This window comes from Hippocampus zosterae, chromosome 10, assembly GCF_025434085.1.
Source record: "Hippocampus zosterae strain Florida chromosome 10, ASM2543408v3, whole genome shotgun sequence".
NCBI lineage: Eukaryota > Metazoa > Chordata > Actinopteri > Syngnathiformes > Syngnathidae > Hippocampus > Hippocampus zosterae.
The window spans coordinates 23,807,712-23,824,140 of record NC_067460.1 but is presented as its reverse complement, the minus strand read 5'-3'; the positions used below and the strand labels follow the sequence as shown (position 1 = coordinate 23,824,140).

General features: G+C 49.6%; 1 protein-coding gene across 1 annotated transcript in view; it reads left to right on the top strand.

Moving 5' to 3' along the window:
* frem2b (FRAS1 related extracellular matrix 2b) overlaps positions 1-16,429 on the top strand; it is an 81,132-nt gene that overhangs the window by 54,959 nt on the left and 9,744 nt on the right. Inside the window, exons 7-16 of the mRNA XM_052078321.1 lie at positions 3,695-3,844; positions 5,911-6,120; positions 6,201-6,398; positions 7,507-7,671; positions 7,764-7,946; positions 8,017-8,147; positions 10,747-10,902; positions 12,295-12,598; positions 14,911-15,042; positions 15,152-15,483. Of these exons, the coding sequence (XP_051934281.1) occupies positions 3,695-3,844; positions 5,911-6,120; positions 6,201-6,398; positions 7,507-7,671; positions 7,764-7,946; positions 8,017-8,147; positions 10,747-10,902; positions 12,295-12,598; positions 14,911-15,042; positions 15,152-15,483 (1,961 nt within the window). The remainder of the gene's footprint in view (positions 1-3,694; positions 3,845-5,910; positions 6,121-6,200; positions 6,399-7,506; positions 7,672-7,763; positions 7,947-8,016; positions 8,148-10,746; positions 10,903-12,294; positions 12,599-14,910; positions 15,043-15,151; positions 15,484-16,429) is intronic.

The following is a 16,429-nucleotide window of genomic DNA, read 5'->3' as shown; positions in this document are numbered from 1 at the left end:
ACAACAACAAAATACATGTTGCGCAAAGAATCACAAGATGCTAACTAATCGTTCTTTGTTCCGATGAAGCGCCCGGACATTGAACGCAACGTTGAGTGCGGATCATTCACGCAAGAGGCAACATTGAGTGACTCAAATTCGTAAGGAAAGTTTGAATTCGGCAGATTCGGGCGATCGATACAGCCCAAGTTAAATCGAGTCACAGCTTGCTACACATCGTCACAAATCGAGTTATCGTCAGCGGTTAAAAAGATGATTCAGATCCAAAAATGTGGACAAATAAACCCCAAACTTTGTTGTGTATGACGCATTGGCCGCAGCTTGCTTTTTCCAAACTCGAGTGCCTCGTTGTCATCCAAAGTTGACTTTGCCGGAGCAATCTTAGTCTGGAGCACCGAGTGGGCGGGGGGGTAGCTCCTGCCAGGGTTCAATTGAATCTCGCCATTAGAAAAGCCACTCGGCACCGCGGGGGTGTCACGTAAAGTTCAAGTGGATTCAAGCAGCCCGTCGACAACCCCTCTGGGGGCCGGATGGATGAATGCGCGCCTGCTTTCCACTTTGTTTCATGTCCGCACGTACGCGGCGGGAGAATTATTTCCTGTGACAATGCTAATCGGGCACCAACGTCAAAAGCAATTTCACTTGAATAGAAGTCTCACCGCGTACAATTCCTTGTAAACAGCCCTCCTGTCGTTTTTTTGTTTGTTTTTTTTGCCCGAGCGGCCTTTTGTCTTTTGGTGAAGCAGCATGCGGTTATCGCACGAGGTGACTCAAGTAGGCTTTGTTCCAAGTTAAGAACGACACGTTTGAGATCTCGATTGTTTGATGCAAGAGTTGACCGCCTTTGTCTTGTCCATCATCTGCCGTGCGGCGTTCCGTCGTTTGCTCCGCAACCGACTCGACACTTTCTCCACAAGGAACAATAAGAATGGGAACGGGAAGTTTATTTTTATTTTTTTTCCTGAAGTTGTTTTTAGAATGAATGAACATTCCTCTCATCATTTGCAGCCTCGCTCGAAGTCTAAATGCGGATCATCCGCGTTCACGCTCAGGTAACTGGAGACGCTTTGCGGGTTTACCTTTCACTTAATGAGTCGTCGCTCTTTGAAGCTCCCCGCCGGCGTTTTCCGGCGATAAAGCGCGCCGAGCCCAGCTCCCTCCGGCTGCCAACCTCGGTTTGCTACATGATCTGATTACTCCTGGTGTTGGCGGGCGGATGCAGGCGGCCCGAAGCGTCTTTGCTTTGTTTGCCGCGGGGGGAAGCAATTTGGCACCTGTCACAACTCTTGATGCGGGGTTCATTGTCCTGCCAAGCTCGCGGCGACAGACGCCAGCGCCGCTCTTTTTCGTCCTGTTGCGGGCGCATCCGCCGGCCGGCCAGATGGTACGACTTCCACGTGGAAATGCCAAGGATTTACCTTGAACGTCTCCTCATCATACCTCTTAGAAGGAAAGAAGTTCTCCTAAAAGCTCCTATCAATGCCGCTTGTGTCAAATACGTGTTGAACTGTGTCGTAAGTGTACTGAGTGAATGGATGGGTGTTCTCCACCTCGCTTTCAATGGCAATCGTGCCGAGTAAGATTACAGATTGTCCTTAGGAGGCGAGTCTCTACACCTACAAGCAACTCACTTTCCAGCCTATGGTGATTTGTATCTTATTTTTTAAAATGGTAGTCACAACTTCTCCATTTTGTACTGCTTTGGAAGTCGGACCTGCACGATGACTTTGGAATTAGTCCAATGTGTGCGCAATGCGCAGTTGTCCGTCACCACTTTATGCGAGCACGGTAGCAAAGTCACAATTTGACAAAATCTTAAAGCCTCTGTCCATCCCTCACGTTTATTTCACAACTATTTTATTTGACCTCTTGTTTATTTTGAATGTAATTACAGACTACGAGACTAGTTAGTTTCAGACGGTGTCAATTTGAAAGCAAGTTTTGGTTGAAAATGTTTTTCCTCTGCAATCCTGCTTTTTACGCCTCCACAAAATCAAGGCTGTCTATTTTTATGTATTTTTTTACTGTAAAAACAGAGGGATCCGTACACTGGTCACACTGTACAATCTTTTTGTTCTGTCTCTCTTAATATATGTGTTTACATTATTCAATTTGTAGCTTCCCCCCCGCCCCCTCCCAAACGTGTTTAAAAACCTTTAAAAAGAAATGCGATAAAAACATGCCTCGGTCGTATTTTAATGGGGGAATTCCGATATTGTGTATTTTATTTTATTTGGACGGCTGCTCCTGTGATGGGGGGGGGGGCAGCCGCAAGCATGGCCTGAAGTGCCTTCTTGTGCCACGTTTCCTTACACCAGTGTGCGTACTCTGTCACGGCGCACCGTTTGGAAGCTGGAAAGAAGCGCGGCGGCGTGCTCGGACAGAGCACGCAATCGTATCTGTGACAGTTATCGCCCATGTTTGGCAAAATGACGATCTCTTTATTTGCTCTCGTGCTCGGCTTCCCTCAGATAACCCAATCTTCACACAGCCGCCGTCGTATTTTATTCAACGCTCTCTCCTCCTCCTCCTCCTCCCACGGCGCCCCCCCCCCCTTATCCCCTCCCCTTCACTCAACCGCACTCATCGCGCACACATCGCCACCGCTGAAGTAGCCTCTCCAAGGTGCTCGGTTCCATTGTCATGGAAACAACAACTCCTCTGCCCGTGGCCGTCACCATTCATTTCATTGCGTTTATTGCCTCGTCTTTCGCCGCCGCCTCCTCCGATTTGTCGTCACCGGCGATGCATTACGTGCCTCTCGTAAACGAGAAAGGAACACCTGGGCTTTGTTCCTCGTGGCAGCGCGTTGGAGAGCGGACGACGCCCAGCCGTTTGGGCCGGCGGAACCGTTTCGGATAGAACTCGAGATCGAATGCCGCCGTTGACCAAGTTGGATCGGTCACTTCATCGGTTGTGTGTGTGACATCATAAGAAACGCACGATTTGTATTTTTTATGTTGCTTTTTCAAAAATAATCATACCGTATTTTCCGTACTAAAAGGCGCACCTAAAATCCTTCCATTTTTTTAAAGGCTCACAGCGCGCCTTAAAATCCGATGCACCTTATGTACGGTTATTACGGTAATATGTCAACCCCACAAAATGGCTCCTTGCTCGAGACATGCTGACAACGCAGAGTTCAAACTCGATCGGCGACAGAGTTCGACGTTAACGAGTCAATGTTATAACTTGCTGCTGGTTAAGTCAACTGTGACATCTGATCGTTCCGTTGGCGTTTCCTTGAGGTTAGCTCCCTCTAATGGAGGCATTGCAGATTGCGTCTTATAATGCGGTGCGTCTAATATATGGTGAAAAAAAAGTCTCTGTTTGCTAACAAAATTGCTTTGGTGAACTGAAATCGAGTTAAACGTGCAAAGAACAAAGAAATCAGGAAGGGGGAAAATACTTTTTCACGGCACTGTATGTTCCGTACCGCTAATGTAATGTAAATGTTGGTGCTTGCAGGTGTAAACCCCCCCCCCCCCCAACATGAATCCAGGAAGCGAGAGAGTCCTACTTAAAGCACTCCAATTACAGTGTGCCCTTATAAAAACATTTCCTTCATTTCTCCTGTAATCAGCGACATTCTTACGCAGCAGACGCTGTTGTCGTGCAGCCAAGAGAAGATTACAGCATGCATGGCGTCCCGATGTGAGCTTCCGTCCTTTTTATTTGTATTTTTTTTTCACAGCCCCCGTCTTCTACTTTGGCGACGGCAACTACCACGTGGATGAGAGCGACGGCTTTGTGGAGGTGCGGGTGTGGAGGACGGGAAGCGACCTGTCCAAAGCCGGGACCGTCACGGTGCGCTCCCGAAAGACGGATCCGGTCTCGGCGGAGGGTACGTGTCCGGGCAAGCTTTTAGCTTTAGGTGCTAAGTGAAATGTCAACAATAGGCTCCGCTTGTCACCCTTTGTGGCCGAAAGGTGCTTTCAAGGCTGCAAATGCGGGGGTGACTGACCTGTGGAATGTCAACAAAGCCCAAGGCTCCGTCTTAGGCCCCTCTCTTTTTCGGAAATGCAGCCTTTTGTGTGATTGGGAACGAACGAAGCTTTCGGAATTCCTTCCGATTGTTGATTTGCACTTCAACTTTGAGTCGCTGTCTCCTGCAGCCTTTCTCACAGCCGCTATTATCTCATCCCTTCAGGCTCTTATTCTTCCCGCGTCGCCGCCGCCCTCTCTCGCTCAGACTCCCTCGACTGCATCTTAACCTCGCGAGTAACTAACCATCTAATCATATGCAAACGCTCGCTCGCTCACTTTTGGGTCGGTCGTAAGTACATGAGGAAAGCCCGTGGGCGGAGGCCGGCCTCATCTGAACCGGCTCTTCAAAGCGAGCGTGGAAACGAGGATATTTGCGTGCAGGTCAAAGCACTAGGTGGTGCGAGAACTCGGGGCTATTTTTTTAGACCCCTGATATAAAAGAAACTCTTTGGATTCAAAACATTTCCCATTTGGAAACTTTTTTTAAAAATTATTTTATTCAATTAGCTAAATTGACTTTGGCGGCAATGCCTCGAAGCGCGCTAGCATGGTCACGCTAAGAGAGCAAAATGCGAAACGGCGTGATTCATGTGTATAAGCAGGAACGGATTTTTATGACATTTGAAATCAAACGTGTCACAGAAAATTCTCCGATAAATCAAACGTTGATCAAATCAAGAACATAAAGCATGCGATCAAATGAAAAACCAGCTAATAGCTTCAATATTTTCTCTTTAGGTTCTCCTCTGAACACTGTGAATGAATGTGCTCTTTGTTATTATTTTTTTAAGAGGGAGGGTGGGGGCGGGGGGGCTTTATCTGAGTGTGCGAGCCACTTGACCAGCAAGGCTTTAACGAACAAGTAGAGGACAAATAATGATGCCGTTTGCGTCGACACATCCTTTCATCTTGCTTGCGTTGCTTGGAAATAGCTACCCTTCAATGCCACAAGAGGGCAGCCAAGAACACATTTTTATCTCTTTGAAACTCCCGATTCTCCTTCAAGTGCTTCCTCGGCAATAAAATGCCACCCGATAGGGCTCAAAAAATGCAATTGCTGCGTTGTCCTGCACACTAAAACAGCAAATAGGTGAACTTTTCAGCAAATAACAGAGCATGGCGGGACAAAAAAAAAAATGGCGGGAGATCACGGTACAGTATATTTACTGTAATGCTCTCGTATGTGGGAAAGGAGAGCCACTAACGGCTTTTTATCAAACGCCAAGAGAACAGTAGAACACATCCACATAATGAGCACGCAAACACACACCGCACAGGAGCTGCTGTTGACCACCACTCACGCCCACACAACTCGCGCGCTGACTCACCGATGTCACGTGTCAAACGCGTTGCAATATGGCCAGTATTTTGACGTAATTTTTTATATATTTTATGAGGTGGCTTGGGCATCTGATTCGGATGCCTCCTGAACGCCTCCCTGGTGAGGTGTTCCGGGCATGTCCCACCGGGAGGAGACCCCGAGGAAGACCCAGGACACGCTGGAGAGACTATGTCACCCAGCTGGCCTGGGAACGCCTCGGGATCCCCCGGGGAGAGCTGGAAGAAGTAGCTAGGGAGAGGGAAGTCTGGGCTTCCCTGCTAAAGCTGTTGCCCCCGCGACCCGGCCCCGGATAAGCGGTAGAAGATGGATGGATGGATGGAGATATATATATAATATTTTGACGTTTTTGGGGCCAAATGTGTTTTTAAAAAATGTGTTTGGATACGTTTAAATGTTTGTGCAGGCTCAAATGGAAAGTTCAAACGGATTCACGTCGGGCATCGACCCCCTCCCGTATAGCGGTCGGGGGTTCGGAATGTAATTTGTGATGATGAAGCGGGGGTTTATTTGGCCGCACATCCCCCGAGCGCCCTGTCCTGTCAATCATGCCTCACTCACGCGCATTTTTTGTCGGCGGACAGCTGGAGCGGATTACGTAGGGATCAGCCGGAATCTGGACTTTGCGCCGGGTGTCGCCATGCAGACGTTGCGCGTGACCATCCTGGACGACCTGGGCCAGCCGGCGCTGGAGGGCCCCGAGCGGTTTGAGCTGGCGCTGCAGATGCCCGTCAACGGCCTACTCGGGGAGCCCGCCAAGGCCGCCGTCCTCATCAACGACTCCGTATCAGACCGTGAGAGCGGATCGTGAAATACGGATCAATTGTCGGTTGTGATTTATTTATGCGCTTTTTACGTTTTGTTTCGGTCGCAGTGCCGAAGGTGCAATTCCGCGACGCCGTCTACGCGGGCGACGAGAAGTCGGGGCGGATTTCGGCAACAGTGTACCGTAGCGGCGACATCGGCCACAAGTCCACGGTGCGATGCTACAGCAGGCAAGGGACGGCCCAGGTCATGATGGACTTCGTGGAGAGGCCCAACACGGACGCTTCCGTCGTCACCTTCCTACCAGGTGGCCTACAACAAAATGCCACATACACTCCGTACATTAGGAACATAAAATGAAGCTACTTATGCTCAGGTTTGATGCTGGAATAATGTGTTGATCAGTGCAGTGACAATAATCATCATAATATTTTTATGATGATGATTATTATGAGTCTCTCTGTCCTATCGTTAAAGTTTTGTTGTAACGTTTCTAGAAATGTGAAATCCTACTTTTTAAAACGTCTATATTTAAATTCCAGCTCCGGCCTCCCTGTGTGGAGTTTGCATGTTCTCCCCCGGCCTGCGTGGGTTTTCTCCGGGTGCTCCGGTTTCCTCCCACATTCCAAAAATATGCGTGGCAGGCTGATTGAACACTCTAAATTGTCCCTAGGTGTGTCTGTGTGCCCTGCGATTGGCTGGCAACCGATTCAGGGTGTCCCCCGCCTACTGCCCGAAGACAGCTGGGATAGGCTCCAGCACCCCCCGCGACCCTAGTGAGGATCAAGCGGCTCGGAAGATGAATGAATGAATGAATGAATATATTTAAATTCAGATGAACGCACTGCCTCGTATATTCCTATCCTCCTTGAACTTTTGTTCCCCAAATTTCTAATTAGTGTTCCAATGATATTTGGAATGGCCATTTGTAAAATAACGTATTATTATCTTGAACCTTTATTTATTTCCTGTCTGGAACAATGGCGTGATTCTGCTGCCGCATTCGTGTCGCGTGGCCTTTTCTTTAATTGGCTGAAGCCAATTGGTCCTTTTCATGACAGCGTGTGGCTTTGCCCATGTTTTTCTGTTTTGTTTACAAATGACTTTGTACCTTACATTCAATTTAATTTATGCGTAGCACTTTGTTTCAGCCGCGATCGTTTGGAAAAATAAGAAGCTCGTGTTGCCAAATTGGCTCCCTGCCCTATACGATTGTCACCCTTTGTGGCCGAAAGGTGCTTTCAAGGCTACGAATGTGGGGGTGACTGACCTGTGGAATGTCAACATAGCCCAAGGCTCTGTATTAGGCCCCTTTCTTTTTCGGAAATGCAGCTTGTTGTATGATTGAGAACGAACGAAAACACTTTCCAAGAATGTAAAACTAATCCTGCTAAAGTGTCTGTGGATTTCCTCAGGGGAGGTGGAGCAGCCTTGCGTCCTGGAGTTGGTTGACGACACGGAACACGAAGACGAGGAGGAGCTGCGCCTCGTGCTCGGAAGCCCAAAAAGCGATTCTCCGTTCGGCGCCTCCATCGGACGGCGGAACGAAACACTCATCAGAATCAAAGACGACGCCGACAGTAAGTACGACCGTCTCCTTTCTTGACCCGACGTCAAAATGCGTCGCCCGCCCGGTTGATTTGTACTCCGACGTCGGGTTTTCCTTCCTCAGAGCCCGTCATCAAATTCGGTGAGACCAAGTTCAGTGTGAACGAACCCAAGGAACGAGGCCAAGTGTCCGTGGTCAGAATTCCCGTGCTGCGCGTGGGCGACTCCTCCAAGGCGTCCGTCGTCCGAGTCCACACCAAAGACGGGTCCGCCACCTCGGGGGAGGACTACCATCCCATTTCAGAGGGTGAGCGAGGGCTGGACTGAGCCGAACCGACGACGAGATGCTTGACCGAGGCGCTTTCTTCTCTCTCCAGAGCTGGTGTTCCGAGAAGGGGACACGCGGCGCCACGTGGAGGTGGAGGTTTTATACGACGGCGTCAGAGAGATGAGGGAGGCCTTCACCGTGCACCTGAAACCAGATGAGAACATGGTGGCGGAGACGCAGGTACGCCACGTTTTTCCATCCATCCATCCATCCATCTTCTACCGCTTATCCGGGGCCGGGTCGCGGGGGCAACAGCTTTAGCAGGGAAGCCCAGACTTCCCTCTCCCTAGCTACTTCTTCCAGCTCTCCCCGGGGGATCCCGAGGCGTTCCCAGGCCAGCTGGGTGACATAGTCTCTCCAGCGTGTCCTGGGTCTTCCTCGGGGTCTCCTCCCGGTGGGACATGCCCGGAACACCTCACCAGGGAGGCGTTCAGGAGGCATCCGAATCAGATGCCCAAGCCACCTCATCTGGCTCCTCTCGATGTGGAGGAGAAGCGGCTCGACTCGGAGCCCCTCCCGGATGACCGAGCTTCTCACCTTATCTCTAAGGGAGAGCCCGGACACCCTGCGGAGAAAACTCATTTCGGCCGCTTGTATCCGGGATCTCGTTCTTTCGGTCACGACCCATAGCTCGTGACCATAGATGAGGGTTGGAACGTAGATCGACCGGTAAATTGAGAGCTTCGCCCTTTGGCTCAGCTCCTTCTTCACCACGACAGACCGATACAACGTCCGCATCACAGCAGACGACAATACATGCTGATTTATATAGCGCTTTCACAACAGCGGCAGCTGTAACAAAGCGCTTTACAAAACAGTTAACATAAGGTAAAATAATAAACACAAGACAGTCGTGCAGTCCTAACCACTTTTCCGTCACACGCTTTGTTGTTTGAAGCGGTTTGAGATGAAAGAGGAGAGAATCAAAGTGTCCTTTAACCAGTGGATCAGAGACGTCATGCTCAAAATGTGCACACGTCGGCTACAAGCTAAGTTTCAAAGTCAACAAGAAGCTGTAGCATCCATTGACGAAAGAAGAGATTGGTTCACTTCTCCTGTCCCATGGAAATCCGCTTCAATTCCAAGCGGCGACTCACGGTTCCAAATACGCATCGGCGCTCTTCGTCAACGCTCCTCTCTCCTCATCCTCAACTTCAGCGGCCATCCATCCAGCCGCACCAACGCCGACTGTCCAACAGCGCTGACATAGCCACTGAACAAATCGGGGTTGTGAAAAATGCTGCCCATTACTGGCGCAAAAAACACAAGCGCCCCAGGTCTGTCCAGCACCGACAGTCAATGAGGCCGACATTCCTCCCAATCAAAATCTGCGCTGGTACAGGCGTGCTGCCGAGAAGGCGCAACCACCAAGCACAGATACTGCTCCTTTGACGAATGTCGTGGCCAAAAAGCGCTGAAAACGGTCCATATCAGGTCCACACAATGAAACAACAAACAACATGTGACAAAACAAAAGACAAAAACGGCAAAAAAGAACAAAAAAGCAAGGCTCTTGAAGAGCACTTGCCGAAGGCTGCCTACTCGGGCGCCATCTTGAATCTTAAATAGAAAAAAAACATATGAACAATGAGATCGTACAATGCTCGTTCCACCTGTTTTGTCACCAGCAATGTTGAATCTGTCTGATGATCGAATTTTTACTTGACCTGCAACAAAACAAAAGAAGGTTCGGGATGTTGAATGGAATTCAATTTGCTTCGTCATTTAAAAAGAAATCAATCAATAACGGAGATTGTTTTGACTAAAATATATGACTAAAATACAATCCCGGATACAAGCGGCCGAAATGAGTTTTCTCCGCAGGGTGTCCGGGCTCACCCTTAGAGATAAGGTGAGAAGCTCGGTCATCCGGGAGGGGCTCCGAGTCGAGCCGCTTCTCCTCCACATCGAGAGGAGCCAGATGAGGTGGCTTGGGCATCTGATTCGGATGCCTCCTGAGCGCCTCCCTGGTGAGGTGTTCCGGTCATGTCCCACCGGGAGGAGACCCCGAGGAAGACCCAGACCCGCTGGAGAGACTATGTCACCCAGCTGGCCTGGGAACGCCTCGGGATCCCCCGGGGAGAGCTGGAAGAAGTAGCTAGGGAGAGGGAAGTCTGGGCTTCCCTGCTAAAGCTGTTGCCCCCGCGACCCGGCCCCGGATAAGCGGTAGATGATGGATGGATGGATGGATATATGACAAAAATATAAAATATTGACGGATGTATTTCAGCCTAATGCTATATTAAGATGTTTTTTTTTCCTCCATGTTCAATATTGACGGGTCAGTGACGCGCGCTTTGACTTGAATAAGGAATTAACGATGTAATCAAAAACAATAACTGCACTTCCCAGATCAGTGTTTTTAAGAAAAACAAAAGGCACAATGAATTTCAAGGAGTCAAGTTTATGAATACACAACGTAACAGGGGAGGGGGGGTGGGGGGTTTGCAGCATATTTTTGCAGGGGAAAAAAAACAGCCTAAGAAAATGTCTCGCAAACTCTTCGCCGTAACTGGAGATTTGATTAAACAGCGCCAGGATGGGGGCTCACCCCGATCCCGAGACATCCTAGCGAGAGTGAGCCGAATCCGAGCAGTGGCGTGTTTTAGTTGCTGCACGTGAATAATACATGCGGTGCACGTGCACGAGCGAGAGGCAAACGATACATGAAGAGATACTTTGTATGCAGAAGTGAAGGCAAACAGCTGGAAAGATTCGAGTCAGCGGCACGGCGCTGAGCAATTAACTTTGAGCTTCGCCTTTGCTTTTCCCTCCCCAGCTGACCAAAGCCGTCATCTACATCGAGGAGAGCAACAGCATGGCGGATGTTACCTTCCCCTCGGTGCCCAGGGTGTTCTCTTTGCTTCACTACGACGACTTGGACAAGCACGGAGATTTTCAGCCTGTGGCCGGCTACCCCGTCGTTTGCGTCACCGTACGTCTCCCGTCCGTTGTCATCCGAGCGATTGCCTTTCATCGTTAGCTTGAAATCGGCAGCGGGTTACGTCGGCTCGGCGGGAAAGCGATCGAAACTGAAACCGTGACAAAAATGTTTGCGTTTGCAAACAAAACGTTTTTTTTTTTTTGCTCACTCTTTATGAGTACCAGTCAAGAGGCGGGGAGCGGCATTTTGGACCAACTGGAGATGCTTCATGGAGGATTGACTGGCAGTAAAGTGCATTACAGCAATGTGCATGTGATGAATGACTGTTTCAAAGTGCTCTGAAGAAAGGAGCGGCTTTACCAGCATTTTTCACACGTATCCAAAAAAAAAATAAAGTAAAATATTGTGGCTAACCTGTAAGCTAACATTAGCATCATAGCACGCAATGGTGGAGCGAGCTCTTTGGGGCTGCTCATGGGGTGGTCAAAGCTATCAGGCTGATTGAACACTCTAAATTGTCCCTAGGTGTGAGTGTGAGCGTGGATGGTTGTTCGTCTCTGTGTGCCCTGCGATTGGCTGGCAACCGATTCAGGGTGTCACCCGTCTACTGCCCAGAGACAGCTGGGATAGGCTCCAGCACCCCCCGCGACCCTAGTGAGGATCAAGCGGTTAGGAAGATGAATGTTCATTTTCATATTAAATCAAATTCACACGCACACAATGAAAATGAGAGCAGCGGGCAGGCTCGCAACAGAATTGAGACTGGAATTTCCAAGTGGCTGGATGCACCAAAGTGCATGACGAGTTGACGAGCCGGCGGCATGGTGGTGATGTGCAACTGTCAAATCTACATTCATTCATTCATTCATTCATCTTCCGAGCCGCTTGATCCTCACTAGGGTCGCGGGGGGTGCTGGAGCCTATCCCAGCTGTCTTCGGGCAGTAGGCGGGGGACACCCTGAATCGGTTGCCAGCCAATCGCAGGGCACACAGAAACAAACAACCACTCACACTCACACTCACACCTAGGGACAATTTAGAGCGTCCAATCAGCCTGCCACGCATGTTTTTGGAATGTGGGAGGAAACCGGAGCACCCGGAGAAAACCCACGCAGGCCCGGGGAGAACATGCAACATGAGGCCGGAGCTGGAATCGAACCCGGTACCTCTGCACTGTGAAGCCGACGTGCTAACCACTGGACTACCGGGCCGCCAGGCAAATCTACAATGAAATGCAAACACACGCCGGAGAAGGGCTGGAAATTGCGGCTGGCATTCAAAACGCGCCCGCCCTAGAATTGTGTCCATAAAAGGTTGTTTGTTCAAATCATATCGGGGATTGCGCAGTCTCTACGTGCCCCCGAGACTTCATGGTGAAAAAGTCTAGACGAGCCGGCGTGTGACGCTAGTTTGACATTTTATTTCCCCCCCTCCTCGGCGCAGGCGTGTAACCTCAAATACCCGGACTACGACAAAACGGGCTCCATCTGCGCCAGCGAGAACATCAACAACACTCTGACGCGCTACCGCTGGCTCGTCAGCGCCCCCAAGGGAGCGGACGGCGTCACCGGCCCGATGCGCGAAGTGGACTTCGACACCTTCTTCACCTCGTCCAAGCTCATCACGCTGGACGCCATCTACTTCCAGGCGGGCTCCAGGGTGCAATGCGCCGCCAGGGCCGTCAACTCTGACGGCGACGAGGGGCTGGAGCTCAGCAGCCCCGTGGTGACCATCAGCACGGACGAGGGTGAGTGCGCGATGTCGGCCATTTTGGTTAGCGTCCGTGCATTGTCGATGTCGTTAAAAACATCAACGCGGTGTGTTGGATTGTGTTTTGTTTCGGCACGCGGTTGTACAAAACGTAATTTGGATATAAAATGGATCCGGATCCAGATGATTTTCTTTCAATCAACCACTTGAGAAAATAAAATCTTCTTGAGAATAATGAATCTGACATGTTCATTCGCATAAAGTGGAAGAAACCATTTTAGCTTTCCGAACCGCTTTTATCCTCACTAGGGTCGCGGGGGTGCTGGAGCCTATCCCAGCTGTCTTCGGGCAGTAGGCGGGGGACACCCTGAACTGGTTGCCAGCCAATCGCAGGGCACACAGAGACGAACAACCATTCGCGCTCACACTCACACCTCGGGACAATTTTGAGTGTTCAAACAGCCTGCCATGCATGTCTTTGGAATGTGGGAGGAAACCGGAGTGCCCGGAGAAAACCCACGCAGGCCCGGGGAGAACATGCCAACTCCACACAGGGAGGCCGCAGCCGGAATCGAACCCACGACCTCTGCACTGTGAGGTCAACGCGCTAACCACTGGGCCACCGGGCCGCCCTAAACAACAAACGAATAAGTTTAGCATGCCATCACCCGGATTCAAACCGGGGTTGCTGCTGCCACAAGGCAGAGTACTAATCACTCTACGATCACAGCCTCCATTTTAGCTTCTGAAATTTAATTGTCTTTATTCGTTAATATTTTGAAGTGAAATTATTTTAGTTGTAAATACAATATATTATAATAATATAATATAATATAATATAATATAATATAATATAATATAATATAATATAATATAATATAATATAATATAATATAATATGCGGCCCGGTAGTCCAGTGGTTAGCACGTCGGCTTCACAGTGCAGAGGTACCGGGTTCGATTCCAGCTCCGGCCTCCCTGTGTGGAGTTTGCATGTTCTCCCCGGGCCCGCGTGGGTTTTCTCCGGGTACTCCGGTTTCCTCCCACATTCCGAAAACATGCTTGGCAGGCTGATTGAACACTGTAAATTGTCCCTAGGTGTGAGTGTGAGTGTGAATGGTTGTTCGTTTCTGTGTGCCCTGCGATTGGCTGGCAACCGATTCAGGGTGTCCCCCGCCTACTGCCCGGAGACGGCTGGGATGGGCTCCAGCACCCCCCGCGACCCTAGTGAGGATCAAGCGGTACGGAAGATGAATGAATGAATGAATAATATAATATAATATAATATAATATAATATAATATAATATAATATAATATAATATAATATAATATAAATACAATATAAAAATTAGTTGTCGTTCATTCGCATCTTTGCAGACCCACAAAAACTGTTCAGAATGCGAATCAATTAAGAGTATAGCGGCACCAATTTTTTTTCGACATCCTCCATTGTCACTCTGTCAACCACCAACCTCACTTTCTTTTTTTTTCTACTGGTCTTGTGGGCTGCGTCAAGCATCATTTTTAGTAGAGGCCACGGGCCACTGAAAAATTGATGGCGGGCCGCAAATGGGCCCCTGGGCCGTAGTTTAAATCTGTGGTGATATTACAGTGTAATAATAAAGTGTTCATGGCGTCATGAACAAATCCCCCCCCCACCCCACCACCACATTACAGTGTAATAATAAAGTGTTCATGGCGTCATGAACAATTCCCCCCCACCCCCCACCCCCTAATTTGGTCTTGTTTATCGTAGACAGAAGCCATTTTTCTCCCTTCTTACCAACCGATTCTGGTTGGTTTGGTTGGTCCGTGCATGAATGGAAAAAAAGTAAAAAATTTGAAGAATTAAAAGAGCAAAATGAGTCTGCGTTGCTCTGGTGTTCCGGCGGCCAACCGCATATTTACGACATGATTCAAAACAGCAACATTTCTCCGTGTCGATCCCAATCTCAATTTCAAAGTCTATCCTGGATCTCCTCGCCAGCCTGAGGCAGCAGTTGGAAATTAAAATCCCACTGAACATGTTCAACATGCCAAAACTCTTCTTTTAATCGTTTGTGCTTATGAAGGATTTAATCACATTTGATATCACCCTTCCTCCCCCCCCAAAAAAAAAATACAGTGGCTTTGGGCGGTCTCGTTTTACCTTCTTTTGGGTATTTCATTGCTGTTTCCTTTCCGCCGGTCACGGGTGATTCAGCGTTGGCTCTTGTTTGTTATGCTAATGCCACCATGCCGTGAGCAGCTGCCGTCGCTGCTCTGGCAACTGAAAATCATTTCCGCGCACTTTTTTTTTTTGGTGAGCTAACTAAACGTTTGATGTTTGTTTTTGCGGCCGGGCGGCAGGCATGTGCCAGCCTCGCGTAGCGGGCACGGTGGGAGCCGAGCCCTTCTCTGCCAAGCTGCGCTACACCGGAGCCGAGAACCCCGACCATCCCAATCTCATCAAATTGACTGTCAACATGCCTCACATTGATGGTAAGGCCACAAAAGTGACACTATTATGGGTCCCCCCCCCCCCCCCCCCCCCACACTGTCAAATGGCTTTGGTTCCGTCCACAAGTGATTTCAAAAGTCCATTTTACAGGTATGCTACCTGTGGTGTCCACCCGCGCCTTGTCCAACTTCGAGCTCACCCTCAGCCCGGACGGCACCCGCGTGGGCAACCACCGCTGCTCCAACCTGCTGGACTACTCGGAAGTCCAGACGCGGCACGGCTTCCTGAGCAACGCCACCAAGAACCCGCAGGTGATCGGCGAGACGGCGCCCTACCAGTACAGCGCCGCCCTGAGGGGCGCCAGCACGCTGCGCTTCTACCGCAACCTCAACCTGGAGGCGTGCTTGTGGGAGTTCACCTCCTACTACGACATGTCCGAGCTGCTCAGCGACTGCGGCGGAACCATCGGCACTGACGGGCAGGTAAACAGTCGCTTCAAAGTTCAATGCCATCAAAGTGCAGTACCTTCCGCTCCCACTAGATGGAGGTGCATTGACACCTAAAGTTCGATACATGTGGCTCTTGATAGTTACCTTATTTTTATTTTTTTTTAAATGACAACGACACCTTGCACAACTTGGAATATCTCGTAGAACTGCAATAAATCCTCATAAAATAAAAACATCATCGACAAAGTCCGAGGCGTGCATGGCCGCGCATGAGCTCCGTCATATGTTGAATGCAACCGCTCTTCTCGCCACCCTGCGCAATAGAAATAAACACAAGTAGAAAAAGAGCAAAGTCAAATGTAAGTGCACCCTGAGATCATTTGCACGTCTATTAAAAAGAATTTGCTGGCGTGAGTCTTCATTTTAAGACTTGAAAGTAAACAAGCCTGCGCAGGACCCTCGCGTCCTTAATCTCGTTTCTCTTCCGCAGTGATGACAAAGCCCACATGGGGCGTCCATCATCCCCCGCCAGGCGCACTCTTTTGTCTTGTCCATATTAGCAAGTTTGTGAGCGCTCATCATGTATAAATCTCTATTTTGTATTTTAAAAAAAAAACAAAACACTCCTTTTTCATGAGCCTGACGCGCTCTCTGCAGCAGCTGTGACTAGCTGTAGCGCCCCTCCCCCGCCACCTGGACACCTTGCCGCCTCGCTCCCGACAAAAGACAAGAAGATTTAAAGAGGGATTTCAAAGTCTGCAGTTCATTTCAGTGCGCCTTTAATGAATGCAAGTGATCTGCCTCCAGCCACGTCCGGTCCGGCTGATCTCCATGCGCAGCGCCAACGGCCCGTATCGACGTAGCGCTTATGACTCATTACACAATTGATGCAGATAATATACGAGGATTATCTGTCCAGTCGCCGACCTCTGAGATCTTGACGGCGAAGTGAGCGACCACCTCAAAGTGAAAATTACTT